This window comes from Sapajus apella, unplaced genomic scaffold, assembly GCF_009761245.1.
Source record: "Sapajus apella isolate SASKATOON/1434 unplaced genomic scaffold, GSC_monkey_1.0 scaffold78, whole genome shotgun sequence".
In the NCBI taxonomy this organism is placed as follows: Eukaryota; Metazoa; Chordata; class Mammalia; order Primates; family Cebidae; genus Sapajus; species Sapajus apella.
In genome coordinates, this window is record NW_022437018.1 from 9,771,994 (window position 1) to 9,787,886 (window position 15,893).

Here is a 15,893-nt window from a genome sequence, read left to right on the forward strand (position 1 = left end):
AAATTACTGAGGTTTGAACATAATGAAATTTGTTTTCAGCATTTAAGCACCCCCATTTGCAGAATTTAGGCATAATAAGACAACTAATCCTATGCCTGGCTTGGTCTTAAAAAAATAATTTCATGGCTGTTTCTCTACCCAAAAATGGAAAAAGCATTTCTCAGACTTTAAGACTTTTAAAATCTCAGCAAAATGTTTGACACCGTTTAGTAGATTAAAATGCTATATGGACAGGAAGAAATAAGCCATATATTGTTTTTGACAGAAAAAAACCCAGTAAAACATAAGGTATCTTACATTAAGCATTCTTTAAAGCTGAATTAATTTAAGACAGAAAGTACAGAAGAGAGAAAGGCTTGACAAGCAAAAAGAAATGAGAAGAGAAAGGCATATTAATTAAGGAAGTAATAGTGGAAATTATAATGAAAACTTATTAAACAGAAATGTACGAACATTCCACATATGCTCAGAGTAGACTTGTGTAAAGCACCAGAATCTGAAGAAAATATGTTACTAAATTTGTGGATGATGTCTTGTGTTATAAAGAATTAATTTTACCCCAGAAGACGGCATTGCCCTAGGTTACAGGGAGGCAACCTACAGACCTGTGGAATATCATGCCTGACAGGAGTGTCTTTGTTTGCCTGGGGCTTTAGCCACTGGACAATGTGGTTTATGATAGTGGCTTGGGCCTCGTGCTGTCAGTTCTGCCTCCAGAAGAGCTGAGAACTAGAGGTCACCACAAGAGCAGGAAGTGATTGAACCCCAGTAAAAACTCTGGGCACCAGCGTTCTGCTGCGCTTCCTTGGCTGGAAATGCTCTGTATTGTCACACATCTATGCCAGGAAAGTAATTCATCCATGACTCCACAAGGAAAGGACAACAGAAGCTCTGCCTCTGATATCTTTTCCAGACTCTGTCCTATGTGCTGCTTCTTTTGACTGATTTTTTTTTTTTTCCACAGATGGAACCTTTTATTTGTCACTATTAAAAGCCTACATTTTAAACAGATTCTTGGATTTGTACTCCACATCCATCTGCTCATATAACTTTAGCACCTGTCACACATCCCCAGTAGCCTTTCTAGAACTACTACCTTCGCCATGAAGCTCCCTGGTTTTCCCAATTCAAACTTGGGCATCTTCAGCATTTTTACTTTTCTAACAAGGACAAGCATGGAGAGGATAAATAGACTGGCAAGCCTTTTCTTTATCTTTTCCAATGTTGTGAGTAATCAATTTATTGACCACTTCTTTCAAGTCACTTGTCTGAACCTCTTGGATCATGATTTTCATCACCTTCTTTGGGATTTGATGGACCTGTTGGTGCTGAGAGTAAGAGGTCTTCTGTATCTGACTGTTGTGTTTCTTAGTAAAACCGACACAGTACAGTCGAAGCAAATAACCATTAGTGGTCTTGACATTAACATGAACTTCTTTCATGATCTATCAGTTTTGGCCACGGAACTCATTTTGTCCTGGGTAAGATCCATGCTGTGGAAGTTAGGAAGTTTTGGCCCTGAATATCCTCAGTAGTCCGCTTGAATTTTTAAAATACAATTTCATCATTCTGCAGATCAGAAAGGTTCACTTCAAACACACAGAACCCTTGAGGCCATCAGATATAATTTTGGCTCCTTGAGTCCTGGTGACTAGTGTTTCTCCAGTATTTCTTATGCTACACATAGCAGGTGCTTTCATACCATATCAATTATTTTTAGAAAGTAGACAACCGCTTCCTGGCTCCTTATTTGTCACCTTTCATAAGGTGCTTGTTCTTGCCAAATGTCATGGTGCTGTTCAGAGAGCCAAAAGGACTGTTGGCTGATTTTAACCCATTATCCTTTCCCTGTAATAAACCCTAATCATCAGTGTAACAATTTTCAGTGAGTTCAGGGAGGCCTTGCAGCAAATTAACAAACTTGAGAGTAGTTTGGGGGACCCTCCCCAAATTCACAATTGGTATCAGAGGTGAAGGCAGTCTTGTTCGGAATGTTCTCTTTAACTTTGTAGTTGACTAAGTTCCCACATGTCACCCGGGTATTATTGGAGGATTTAAGATATTAGCAAAGACTTTGGGTTCTCTCACTATACTGTGTTAAGTAAAGCCAAGGCAGTGTAAGCGTAAGCAAAACATGACTCTATGCAAATCCTATTCAGAGGAATAATATTATTGACGAGTTTCTTTAAAAAAATTCCGAGTACCAAGTTATTACTACGTAAGTGCTCCTATTGGCAGTGTAAACAAGATGAAAGTCTTTAGAGACTGTTCTGCAAAAAAGCCTTTTAGATTACACTCGGTTTAGCTAGAAGTCAAAATAAAAGAACATTTGAAACCCTTTTATAGTATACCTTATGGGACGTTTTTGAAAAAATAACTTTATTATTTTAAAGTGGCTTTACGTTCACAGCAAATTAAAAGGAAGGTACAGAGACTTCCAATATATCCCGGTACTCACACATGCACAGCCTTCACATCACCAATATTCCTCTTGTAGGACATTTAAAAAGTGGTATTACTACTAAGAAAGTTTAAATAAGCAAAAAAAAAAAAAAAGCCTATAAAAATTCATCTATGACCTGCTTGATAACTATACTACATACCAAGGGAGTTCATAGCATGGAAGATGGATTTTATTCTTAGCTAAGTAATGAAAGGTATGTATGCATTACCTTTTTTCTATTACACAGCATCTATATTAAATAGACACAGATGCTATGCACATCATTATCCACTGGGGAAGTCAATAAGATAATGTTAGAATTTATAGTGTCACTAACCCCATACTAAGCAGAGTATGATTTGGTTACACCAAAAATTTGGGGAGAAAGATGTGAACTGGTAAGAATATGAAAAATAATAGGACATGTGAAAAACCTGAGAAACAGAGGGATGATTAGACATGAGATAAAATCATTTTTCTAGGAGAGAGAGGCATCAAAGGGAAAACCAGATTAAGATAATTATTACAAATTTCAATTTAAGGATTAAGAATTGTAGACAAAGGCTCAAACATTTTAAAAGAGTAGATGCTAGGCAAGAATAAATTCTTCTGGGAAATATTAGAGTTGCAAGGTGGCTCAAATTTAATGCATCATACTAGTATTTCCAATGGAAATTTAAAAAAAAGACAAAGGGGAGCAGGGGCAGGGGGTGGGCAGGATAACAAAAACGTCTTAAGTCAACTAAAGGTCCACCGCTAAAAATTCAGCATACTACTCAATGTGAGAGCTACTACTGGCTCCAAATCCATAAACTCAAGCACTAACTGTTAGCTGTTTTTAGAGTGGAAACCCTGAAACTTGGGTTAAGGCATGCCTTTTTGTTATTTTTGAGACAGGGTCTCTCTCTCTGTTGTCTAGGCTGGAGTGCATTGGCACGATCTCAGCTCACTGCAACCTTTGCCTCCTGGGCTCAAGAAATCCACCCACCTCAGCCTCCCAAGAAGCTGGGACCACAGGTGTGCCACCATGCCTGGCTAATTTTTGTGTTTTTTTGTAAAGACGGCATTTCACCATGTTGCCCAAGCTAGTCTCGAACTTCTGAGCTCAAATGATCTGCCTGTCTTGACTTCCCAAAATGCTGGGATTACAGGCTTGAACCACCATGTGCAGCCAGGGCATGTCTAATTTTAGTTACTCAATGCCCTAGAAGCTGGAGTGACAAAGGACTAAAGGAACGTTCAAAAGTCGGGGTTTTATGACTTTACTAAGGCTGCTTTTAACACAAATTGTTAATGATGGTTCCAGTTCTTTTTCTTTTTTTTCTTTCATTTGCTCTTTATCAATGGTTCCAGTTTTTAAAGATAAAATAGATGCAGCACCTTGGCACTGCTGGTGTCATCTTGATTTAAGGGCATAACATGGGATTTCTCTGAGCAGTTACTAACCCAAAGAAAGTATACCAAAGTTACTGAAGTTATTCAAGTAAATATGAAGGGTCTTATCAGGTAAGAGAGAAATAAAAAGACATTTCTAAAACATAAAGAATATAAAAAATACACAAACATAATTTGATAATCTAATACATAAGGAAAAAAATGATATTATGATCAGCCTAAGAATCTTATTACTTATTACTGGATCCCTACAAAATATTAATGCCACTAAAAATGACTAGGGAGCTTTAAAAAACAAGGATGAACTTTTCTGAGCTGTGAGAAAGCACCAATTACTTCAGTCAACTTCTTTGCTTTATTAAATGAGAAAGAAATCTAACCCAGGAAAGTTAGATACTGGTATAACTTCCCAAAACTGGTCTACCCAGCTGTTATACTAGCCTATCTTCCTATTTTGCTGATGAACACATCATGTTGGTAGCTCAGCACCTGCCCAGAGTAATATACAACTTAACACAGAACAAATATGGTGATAATTTATACATATAGATTAATATGAAATGATTTATTACTTGTATAGAATATCAAAGACTGTAAAATGTTTGTTCACCGATTTACCATAGCAGCTTTCTTAGTACTTACTTGTATCTGACATACCTCTCAAATAGGTATACACGGTTTTAGAAAACATGCATATGTATTAAAAAAAAAGTTTCACTTGAATCTCATTGTAATTCAAACAAGACAGACCCAGTATAGACCTTTCTATACCTTATTGTGAATTAGTCAATTTTTACTAGGTATGTATGAGGATATGCATGAACCATAACTAAAAGTATTAGGAAGGGAATCAAAAAACAGCAAAGAGTTTGGTAGTAACCAATAAGGTATTTTTACAATTTAAAAGCAAAGTTAAAGGAGGATAAGGAAACTGAGGATAGTACATAGAAAGTGGGGAAAATCATTACATAGCAGAAGATAAAAAAGAGAGAGGAAAAACACACATGCTCTTTTATTTTGCCAAGAGATCATAGTAGAGGGGGAAAAAAAGATAAAAAGCAAAGGAATCCACATGAAAAAATAATTTTATTCATTGAGATCAGTGTCATGGAAAAAAACACAGAAGATTATACAGTAACTAGCAAGAGTAAGAGAATCAAGCAGGCTTCACAAAAACACATAAGGGGAATGAGGTAAAACAGGATGGAGAATGGAAGGCAATGAGGTGAAAAGTTAGATGTTTTAGCAGTACAAAATGATATTACAAGGAAAGCCAAGAATTTCATAGAATTAGTTATTAAAGTTTAGGGATCAGGGAAGTGTATACCTGATGGATTCTTAAATCCTTGACTGGGAAAGAAAGGTAAAGAAAAAAAAAACCCAAAAGATTATGGCATAGAGACAAAATTTTCTTGCAGTGTTTAGAATAAGGCAAAGCTACTAAATATAAATTATAAATCAAAGAACATCTGATACAGTTCACTGTGATCCAGGCAAATATGATTCTCTATGACAATGTTTCTCAAACTGGGCTGGCAGATCCCAGGGGATACATTCTTAGGGGGTGTATGAGTGCAATAGGAAAATTTTAAATTTAGGGTTTTATGCCAATAATTTAAAGGCTGATTTAAAAATCCAAAATTAGGATAACCCATTTATAATCCCAGTATTGCCATGAATCTTCAAGGTCTGCAATGGTTCTAAATATAACCAAACTGGTACCAAACAGGATCTCTGTAATTGCCTAGGATCTTAAATGATGGTGCTTCGTAAGTGAAGACCAAATGAATATCACAACTTATTCTAAAAGCAAATGTTTCATTATAGTGCACATAGAGAAAGGCAGTAAGAGAACAGTGTTATTAGACATGTCAGAATAAAAGCTACTGACAAATCGGTAGCCTGTGTCAAGGTAGCCAGCAACAATAATCACCATTTTATAAAGACTTAACTATGTGCCAGAAATTACTCTTAAGTCCTTCACATGGATCATATAAATTAATCTTCTCAAAACATTTAAGGTAGGTACTAATATCCTAATTTACAGAAAAGAAAATGAAATCTCAGAGAAATTAAGTAATTTTCCCAAGGACAGAAATGACTAGATCAGGCACTCTTATGTAAGTTACTCTGCTTCCTTATGATACATATTTATGCTGTGAGCCAGAATTCCTAATCATCACCACATTCTCCATAATAAATTAATTTTCCAATTTGTAAATTAATTAATTAATTAATTAATTCAGACGGAGTCTCACTCTGTCGCCCAGGCTGGAGTGCAATGGCCCAATCTCAGTTTAATACAACCTCTACCCTCTGGGTTCAAGCCATTCTCCTGCCTTAGCCTTCCAAGTAGCTGGGATTACAGGTGCTTACCACCACACTCAGCTAATTTTTGTGTTTTTAATAGAGATGGGGTTTCACCATATAGGCCAGGCTGATCTACAACTCCTGACCTCAGGTGATCTGCCCGACTCAGCCTTCCAAAGTGCTGGGATTACAGACATGTGGCACTGTGCCCAGACTGTAATGTTATTTACTTATTTTTTGAGATGGAGTCTCACTCTGTCGCCCAGGCTGGAGTGTGGTGGCATGACCTCAGCTCAATGCAGCCTCCATCCCTCTGGTTCAAGCGATCCTGCCTCAGCCTTCTGAGTAGCTGAGATTACAGGCACACACCACTGTGCCTGGCTAATTTTTTTGGTATTTTTTTAGAGATGGGGTTTCACCATCTTGGCCAGGCTGGTGTTGAACTCCTGACCTTGTGATCCACCGGTCCCGGCCTCCAAAGTGCTGAGATCACAGGCATGAGCCACCGTGCCCGGCCTGCAATGTTATTTATAATTATAAATTTGTTGTGGTCTTAGAGTTCTTTAAAGAGCTAAGCACTAGTTTAAGAGTTTAGAACTAGTTTAATGTGTGTATGTATTTATATGATATGTAAGTGAACACTGGGTTTCTTAAGAAATTGTTCTTCTTTAAAAGGGTCTACATATCCCTCCAAATGTTCTGCATCCTTTCAAAAATACTGCTAAAAGACCTAGGTACCCTAGTTGGTGTGTGAGGGTATATATGCAAAGTCTTGGTATGAACAAAGTTCATCTCATTTATATTGCAATAAATATCTTATGCTCATAATGCAAAATTTGCATTTAAAGACAGAAAATTAGCCTCCATTCAAGTCTTGCTGTGGGAAGGTTAAATCCTTAAGAGATAGGTTATTTCTCCTGCCTTCACAGGTTCTCTGCAGAAAGAGTTTGAGAAGCTTTACCTAGGTCAGAGATGAAGGAAAAAGAAAGTATTTATTCAAAAGTCTGCTGAAGTCAATTATTTTCTTTCTTAAAAAATTATCCCTTGATTCCAGCTACCACTTCATTTTTTTTTTTTTTTTGGCTCCTCTTCAATGCAGAACCTCTTCAAAGTATTGCCTATATTTTGTTATGGCTTCCTCACCTCTAAATCTCTCTTTGTAACACCCCAACCCTAGAATGGTATTATCAAGGTTACTGATTACCCTCACGTAACCAAATTAACTGTCAAGTTCTATGGTTTTATCCTCCTCCTCTGCAGCATTCAACACAGTCTCTCTTTCACTTTTAAATTTTGGTTTCCCTCTCCTGCTTTTCCCTCTACCACACCTGCTTTTTAATCTTTGTGGATTTCTCTACTTTCCTCATCTCATATCCAAACCATCAGTAATTTTTAACTTCCCTTTGTCTCCAAGATTCTCTTTTATCTCCAAGATGTATTCCAAGTCCACTTCCTTCTTCTATCTACACAACTACCATCCTAGTCAAACCTATAATTTCCTTTCCCCTAATCTACTAAAATATAGTTTTCTCATGGGTCTCCCTCTTTCATTTCTGTCCCATTCTACACATAACCAACAAAGTGATTATTCAAAAAGATCAGAGTATGTTTCCCCTGTTTATTGTAATACTTTAGATAAAATCCAAACTCCTAACCCTAATTTATGAAACTCTCTATGATTTGGCCCCTGTCCATTTCTCTGTTCCCTCCTCACTCCCATAAGCCATGCTGGCTTTTTTCTTTTTTCTTTTCTTTTTTGAGACGGAGTCTTGCACTGTCACCTGGACTGGAGTGCAATGGCACGATCTGGGCTTACTGAAACCTCCGCCTCCTGGGTTCAAGAGATTCTCCTGCCTCAGCCTCCCGAGAAGCTGGGATTACAGGCACCTGCCACCATGCCTGGCTAATTTTTTGCATTTTTAGTAGAGATAGGTTTTCACTATGTTGGCCAGGCTGGTCTCGAACTCCTGACCTCGTGATCTGCCAGCCTTGGTCTCCCAAAGTGCTGAGATTACAGGCCTGAGCCACTGCGCCATGCTGACTTTTTCTGACCTTTCAATCTTGTCAAGCTTGTTTTTACCTAAGGTCTTTTACTAAATGTTCATTGTTCTTGAAATTCTTTCTGCTCTGATCTTAAAGGGCTGCTCCGTGTCATTCAGATTAACATTCCATACTTCATTAGACAAGTCTTTTCTGAAACCTATCTTTACTAAGTCGCCTCAATTTTAATACTACATATTACTAGCTGGTATTTTTTGCTTTGTTTGACTATTGTCAATCTTGCCGACTAGATTACGAATTCCATGAGAAACAAGGCTCTAATCTGTCTGGTTCACCACTGTGTTTCTAATACCTAAATCAGTGCCTGCTACATAACAGATTCTCATTGTTGAATAGCAAGTGAGTAGATCTAAATCTATAGAATGGCTATAAACCTGATCCAGCCTCAAGGTAATTCAGGAGAAAAGTCAATGAGTCTCTCCCAGTCCAGACCCAAGTACACCAGAGAAGGAAAAGATGTCTAGAAGCAACCTGATCCCAGGAGGTGGGAGTATCCTAAAAACAGTATGTACTAGCCAGACTGTCATTCAAAAACTACTGTGCTTTTTTAGTCCTTACTAGACATATTCTAGACACTGTCAGGGGTGCTGGTTAACAACAGTACCCATCTACAAGGAGTTTACAGCTGATGCCTAGCAAGCAATGAAACTTATTACATAACTGCTGGACACATATTAAACTACCTCTGTGCAGAAAAGTGGGACTGAAGTATACTAAAATGGCTAGCAAATAAGAGTATTAAACCTAAGTATTTTGAATCTAGCTGCTTACCCATTTCTGCATTAAAATTTTATGTACCTAATTCAAGTTTTATAAGACAATGATATTATTTTAATGGGATAATGTCTAGTTATTAAAGACTTAGCCACATAAGAAGATGTATGCACCCACATTTATATAAAAAATCTGAAATAAAACTAAACACATAATCAGCTCACTGCAACCTCCACCTCCCAGGTTCAAGTGATTCTCATGTCTCAGCCACCTGAGTAGCTGGATTACAGGTGCGTACCACCATACTCAGCTAACTTTTTGTATTTTTAGTAGAGATGGAGTTTTGTCACGTTGCCCAGGCTGGTCTTGAAATCCTGAGCTCAGGCAATCTACTTGCCTCAGGCTCCCAAAGTGCTAAGATTACAGGCATGAGCCACTACAACCAGCCTTCTTTGGTAGTCTTGCAGCACCAGTTTCAAAACAATAATGCATTTTCAGGAGTTCCACTATGAAGAATACCAGTATTTTCAACACTGGAGAAGTAAGAGGCAACATTATGGAAAATAAACGAATTAAAAATCCATGTCACATTTGTAGTATTTTTTTTCTAGTGTAATTCATCTCTTTGGTTTGGCTTTGGTAAAAGAGTATAATATTTGCATATAAATACTGAATAACATATAGCACTCCTTTGCAATGTGTTTTTATTTAAAAAGTAAGCTCTGGATAAAAGTTCTGAAAAAATATTCTCATTTCAAAACCAAGCAATTGCTTCATTTTTATTAGATACATATATATAAAAATAAAATCACAAATTGCACAGGAAACCTACCATTCCATAGGCCTGCTGTTGGACCCAGTTGATATAATCATTCCTTATGTCTATCAATTCTTGTACTTCATGTATATAAAATTTATCATACTGTATAATCTGTCCCGTTTTCTCATTTACCTACAAGAGAAAGTATAATTGACATTAAATTTAATCAGTACTCAAGACAGAGAAATTTAAAATGTCTAAAGAAAAAAAGATTTGGGGATTTTCTTGCTAATTTTTTCTTCCTACAAAAAATAATTACTGAGTGCCTACTATATGCAAAATGCTAGTTAAGTGCTATGGAAGACATAAAGATTTGTAAGATGTGATATCTGCAGTCAGTACCCCAAAATCTAGAAAAGAAAGACACATCTTTATAACCACAACACAGTATGAGATATGTATCAATAAAGTGTATATGGTATATATAAACTAGATACTACAAGGATTTATGGTTGGGAAATGGGACCTTAATAATAGCAGCTAATGCTTGTGAAGTGTTACTTTGTGCTGGCATCTGATCAGAATAAACTTTAGGAGGTGATATCTGGACAAGATGTGAAAAATGAAGAGGATGCAAATTACCACCCCAGAGATTACCTACTAAGTACAAAGATAAAAATAAATATTTACAGTGGAGAGCACCATCTTAATTAAGTGATCTAACTAATCATTACCAATACTGGAACAATGAAATATAATGTTCTTGGTGATATAACTCAACAAGAGGCATACGTATGATCTATGAAGTAAAAACAGTTTCACCCAAATCCAATCAAGTCTCCTAAATTCTAGTTTACTGCAAATACAAGGGAGAGAAACTAGTTAAACAAACAAATACAAGGGAGAGAAACCAGTTAAATAAACATCACAATGAGGAAATAATCAGACAAATCCTGATTATGAAGCTTTTATAAGAAAACTGGCCAAGACTTCAAAAAAATCAAGGTAGTAGGGATTAAAAAACAAAAAAAAAGGGTAAGAGCTATTCTAAATTAAAAGAGACTAGAGGAATTCTGGTACTAAATATGGCAGAATACTTTTGTATCGGTATTAACAATTATAATTAACAATAACAATTATAAGCTTCAGACAATACATTAAAGAACAACTACTGTACTTAAAAACACTGGAGAGCAACCAAAAGTAGACAGAAACAGGAATGGATACAAGTAGAGGATATAGCTCAAGCAGAAAACAGCAGTCTTAACAGACAAAGACTGAAGCTGCCAGCACAGCCAGATAGTGAGGAATAAAAAATCAAAAGAAAGGAATCCAGAGGATGAAGCTCCAAAATCTGTGTGCAAATTCCGACAACATCCTTGGCTAACTCTAAACCATGAATGCACAAAGACTTGCCAAAAATAAATAAAATAAATAAACAAAGCCCAAACCAACAGAAAGCACAGCTGAAAGGGTACTCTTAAAGAAGGGGTTCAAAGAAAGCATTTCCAGGGGAAAAGGGGCACATTTCATAATAATAGAAGGATTAATCCACCAAGAAGTCACAACAATCCAAAACAGGAGAGCTTGAAAACATATGAAAGAGAAATCAACAGAACCACCATCATAGTTGGAGATTAATATCCCCTCTCATTAACTGATAGAAAAAAATAAACAAAACCAGCATGTTTAAATGATCTTAACAGCAATTTCAACCAACTTGCACTCACTGTCATAGAACACTTCACCCAATAATTGTACGTGAAATGTTCACTAAGATAGACCAAATCCTGGACCATACTGTAAGTCTTAATACATTTAAAAGAATCCAAAGTATACAACATATGTACTCTGTCAACAATGGAATCAAACTAAAATCAGTAACAGAAAGAGATTTGGAAAATCCTAGAATGCTGGCAATTAAATATAATACTTCTAAGTTACTGAAAACTTTTCTTCAACCTGTGAGAGAGCTAAAGTCACAAGATAACCAACTAGCCTGAATTCCAAGGATCAACAAATACAAGTCAGGGTACCAGAAATGGCTCATTTGTGACACAGTGCAAGAGGAAACTACTACTGTCATACATGCAGAATACGGTAAAATTTTAAGGATCACTTTAAAGCTGAGTGTGGGGTGGCTTGACAGTATGAAACTCCGCAGAGTCCCAGGCAATTGGCATTCACTCATAGCCTCTTTTCCATAGACTGCCACTGGGTACCCAGGAAAACAACTGGAAACACAGCAGAGGGGGTAAACAAAAAGAAACAAGGCAGAAGAACAAGAACCTCTCTCAATGGTACAGGAATTAGCTGCCACATGAGAAAGGAACGAAGGCCCACCAACCTGTCCAGATTCTTCCCTCACACAGAGCAAAAGCCTTGAGCCACTGAGGAAGGGGAAGCAAACCCCTATCTTGTTGCTGAGGGAGGGAAAAACCTTCAATTCCTGGGAGGAAAGGTGACAAGAACAGTCCTAGGTGTAGAATCTTCTATCAGTAGGACTAGTGGTTTACAATTGCTGAGGGAGGGAGCAGAAAATTCCACACAAAAAGATCCAAGCAGAGTTTGGCTGCCACTTGGTCAGTTCCATTCAAGGTTCAGACACATATAATCTACCTAACACCAAGGCTACATCACAACAACCAAGTTCCATTCGAGGTTCAGACACATATCATCTACCTAACACCAAGGCTACATCACAACAACCAAGAACCATTTCTATTCCCTCTCCTCTACCAATCTTGAAAGCACTGGGTAAAAAGCAACATCAGTTTACAACTGACAGGGGGAAAGAGTGAGAAGAAAACCCCTCTAAGAAGCAGGCATAAAGAAAGGGGCACAAACATTCACAAAAACCATTTGACACCCCACTTCTACCCTACACACACTATACTACAGGCCTCAAATTCCTCTAATGTTAGAGGCCTCAAATTCCTCTAGCATTAGAGGCCTGTAGTGTAATGAAGGTATTTACAGCAAATTAAAAATTTAATCCCATCTTAACTCCTGAATACAGACTCAAATTCCTACACTAATACCAGACAGAAGAGGTGTACCCATTTATAAGTTTTAAATCTACTTATTTCAGTTTCTTACTATTTTATAGATAACCCAAAATTATGAGACATCAAAAATCAACTGAACAGGCCGGGCGTGGTGGCTCATGCCTACAATCCCAGCACTCTGGGAGGTTGAGGCAGGCAGATCATCTGAGGTCAGCCTGGCCAACATGGTGAAACCCAATGTCTACTAAAAATACAAAAATTAGCTGGGTGTGGTGGCACATGCCTGTAATCCCAGCAACCTGGGAGGCTAAGACACGAGGATCACTTGAACCCAGAAGGTGGAGATTGCAGTGAGCCAAGAACATGTCACTGCACTCTAGCCTGGGTGACTAGAGTGAGACTCTGCCTCAAAACAAAAAACCTGAACAAAACAAAAAACTGTCTAAAGACGAAGCAATCAATAGAGTCAGATTCAGAGAAGACCCAAATGTTGGAGCTAGGAAACAGGGAGGGATGGGCGTTAGGAAAATATTTTGAACTTAAAAGTCATAACATCAAAATCTGTGGGATGCTAATGACTCCAGGCACAAAAGAAAATCTATAGAATTAAATGATGATATTAGGAATAAATGGTCTAAAATCAATGATCAATGTTTCTGCTTTCAGAATCTAGAAAAAGGTCTACACCTGTAATCCCAGCACTTTGGGAGGCTGAGGCAGGCAGATCACGAGGTCAGGAGATCAAGACCATCCTGGGTAACACGGTGAAACCCTGCCTCTACTAAAAATACAAAAAATTAGCCAGACATGTGGCACGTACCTGTAGCCCCGCTACTTGGGAGGCTGAAGCAGGAGAATCATTTGAACCTGGGAGATGGAAGTTGCAGTGAGCTGAGATCGTGCCACTATACTCCAGCCTGGGCGACAGAGTGAGACTCCGTCACCACAAAAAAAGAAAAAGAAAAAGAATCTAGAAAAAGATCAAATTAAGCACAAACCAAGCAGAAGGAAATAAAGAACAGAAATCAATGAAAGAGAAAACAGAAAAAGAAAAACACTAGAGAAGAAATTAAAAGTAAATGGGTTTTATGAAAAGATCAATAATAAATAAACCTACAGTCAGACTGACGAAGAAAAAGAGATGACACAAATTACCACTATCAGAATTAAAGAAGAAACATGATCACACAGATATCTTGGTAAAACTGACTGAAGAAGCAAGAGAAAACATGAAATATCCTATATTTATTTTTAAAATTTTCCCAAAAGAAAATTCCAGAACCAAAATGATTTCACTGATGAATTATATCAAACATTTAATGAAGAAATAATACCAATCTTAACCAAACTTTTTCAGAAAATAAAGGATCACTTCTTAATTCATTTTATGAAGCCAAAATAAACTTGATACCAAAAGCTGACAGCAGTTTGAGAAATAAAAACTACAGATCAATATCCCTCATGAACACAGATACAAAACCCTCAATAAAATATTAGCAAAGTAAATCCAATAATATATAAAGTATAATATAAATATAATGCCAAGTAAAGTTGATCTCAAGAATGCAAGATTGCTTTAATATCTATCAACACATTTCATAATATTTCTTTAAAAAAAAAAAAAAGGAGAGAAAAAATCATCTGTTCATCTCAACAAATAGAAATAACACCTGACAAAATTCAACATCCGTTCATAATAAACACTCAGCAAACGAGAAATGGAAGAAAATTTCTTCAAACAGATAAAATCCATCTAATCTGCCCCCCATATTTAACATTATACTTACTGTTAAGATAGTGAATGCTTTCTTTCTAAGATTAGAGACTAGGCAAGGATGACCACTATAACCACTTATATTCAGCATTGTACTAGAAGTCTTAGTTAATAAAATATGGCAAGAAAACTACATGACTGTGTATACAAAAAAGCCAAATGAACCTATCTATAAGAGAATTACCAGAACGAAGAATTTGTCAAGGTCATAGGGTAAAAGGCCAACATTCAAAACTTGATTGATTTTCTCCAGGCCGGGCTCGATGGCTCACACCTGTATCCCAGGAGTTTGGGAGGCTGAGGTGGGCGGATCATCTGAGGTCAGGAGTTTGAGACCAGCCTGACCAACATGGTGAAGCCCCATCTCTACTAAAAATGTAAGAATTAGCTGGGCATGGTGGTGGGTGCCTGTAATCCCAGCTACTCAAGAGGCTGAGGCAAGAGAATCACTTGAACCCAGGAGGCAGGGGTTGCAGTGGGCTGAGATCTCGCCATTGTACTCTAGCCTTGGTGACAAAACTCCATCTCAAAGAAAAAAAGAAGAAGAAGAATTATTTCTCTGTACTAGCAACAAATAATTGGAAAATAAAAATTTAAAAATCATTTACAAAAGCACCAAAAACATTAAGGGACAAAAAAAAATTTTTTTTTTGCCCCTTCTCCAAGGAACAAATTTTTGAGAAAGAAGGAATAATTAAAAAAAAAAAAAAAAGCAAGATTTTTGAAAACTACAAAGCATTGCTGATAGAAATGAAAGAGGCATTCACCATGCTGATGAATCAGAAAGGTGGGTGGCAAGACTCAACAAACAATTGCAAAAACCAAAATTTGACTGGACTCTAGTTATTTTAAAAGCAGTAATATAAACAAGTTTGTGCTATAAATGAGGAAATTTGAAATACGCATGCACAGATAGATGATATCATAGAATTATAGTTAAGTTCCTTAAGAGAAACAATGCTACTGCTGTTACATGGGTCAAATATTACCCACTATTTTTTTAAAGTAAATTTTGCTGGAAACTGGCCACTCCCATCCATTTACATGCTGCCTACAGTAGAGTTGAGAATTGACTCTCAACTGCATGGCTCACAAAGCATAAAATATTTACTATCTGGTCCTTTACAGAAAAAGTTTGCAGGTTCTTCCCTGGAGTCTTTAGTATTGTGCTCTAATCAACTGAAATAATTAGCCAAACTCTTTCTACTAAAAAAGAAAATATACAGAATAGTCATACAAAAAACACAATGGTTTTCCCCTCTCCAATATTTGTTTATAAATATACAAACTACTTTTTAACCACATTGGATTCTAAAATTTAGTGACTGCTGCAGAATATGATTCACATCCCACTGACCTCTGATATATATTTTTGTTTATCTTACTTAAAATTTAAAAGTTAAACCACAGTTTCCATCCCTAAAAGCA

The 15,893-nt window shown here is 36.9% G+C and overlaps 1 protein-coding gene across 6 annotated transcripts in view; it reads right to left on the reverse strand.

Moving 5' to 3' along the window:
* Positions 1–15,893, reverse strand: part of HERC4 (HECT and RLD domain containing E3 ubiquitin protein ligase 4) — a 146,420-nt gene that overhangs the window by 36,041 nt on the left and 94,486 nt on the right. For all 6 annotated transcript variants that reach the window (XR_004261037.1, XM_032252598.1, XM_032252596.1 and 3 more), the window contains one exon: positions 9,756–9,875. Coding sequence is in view for 5 of the 6 variants with exons in the window: in XM_032252598.1 (XP_032108489.1) it covers positions 9,756–9,875 (120 nt within the window). In the remaining variant the exon portion in view is untranslated. The remainder of the gene's footprint in view (positions 1–9,755; positions 9,876–15,893) is intronic.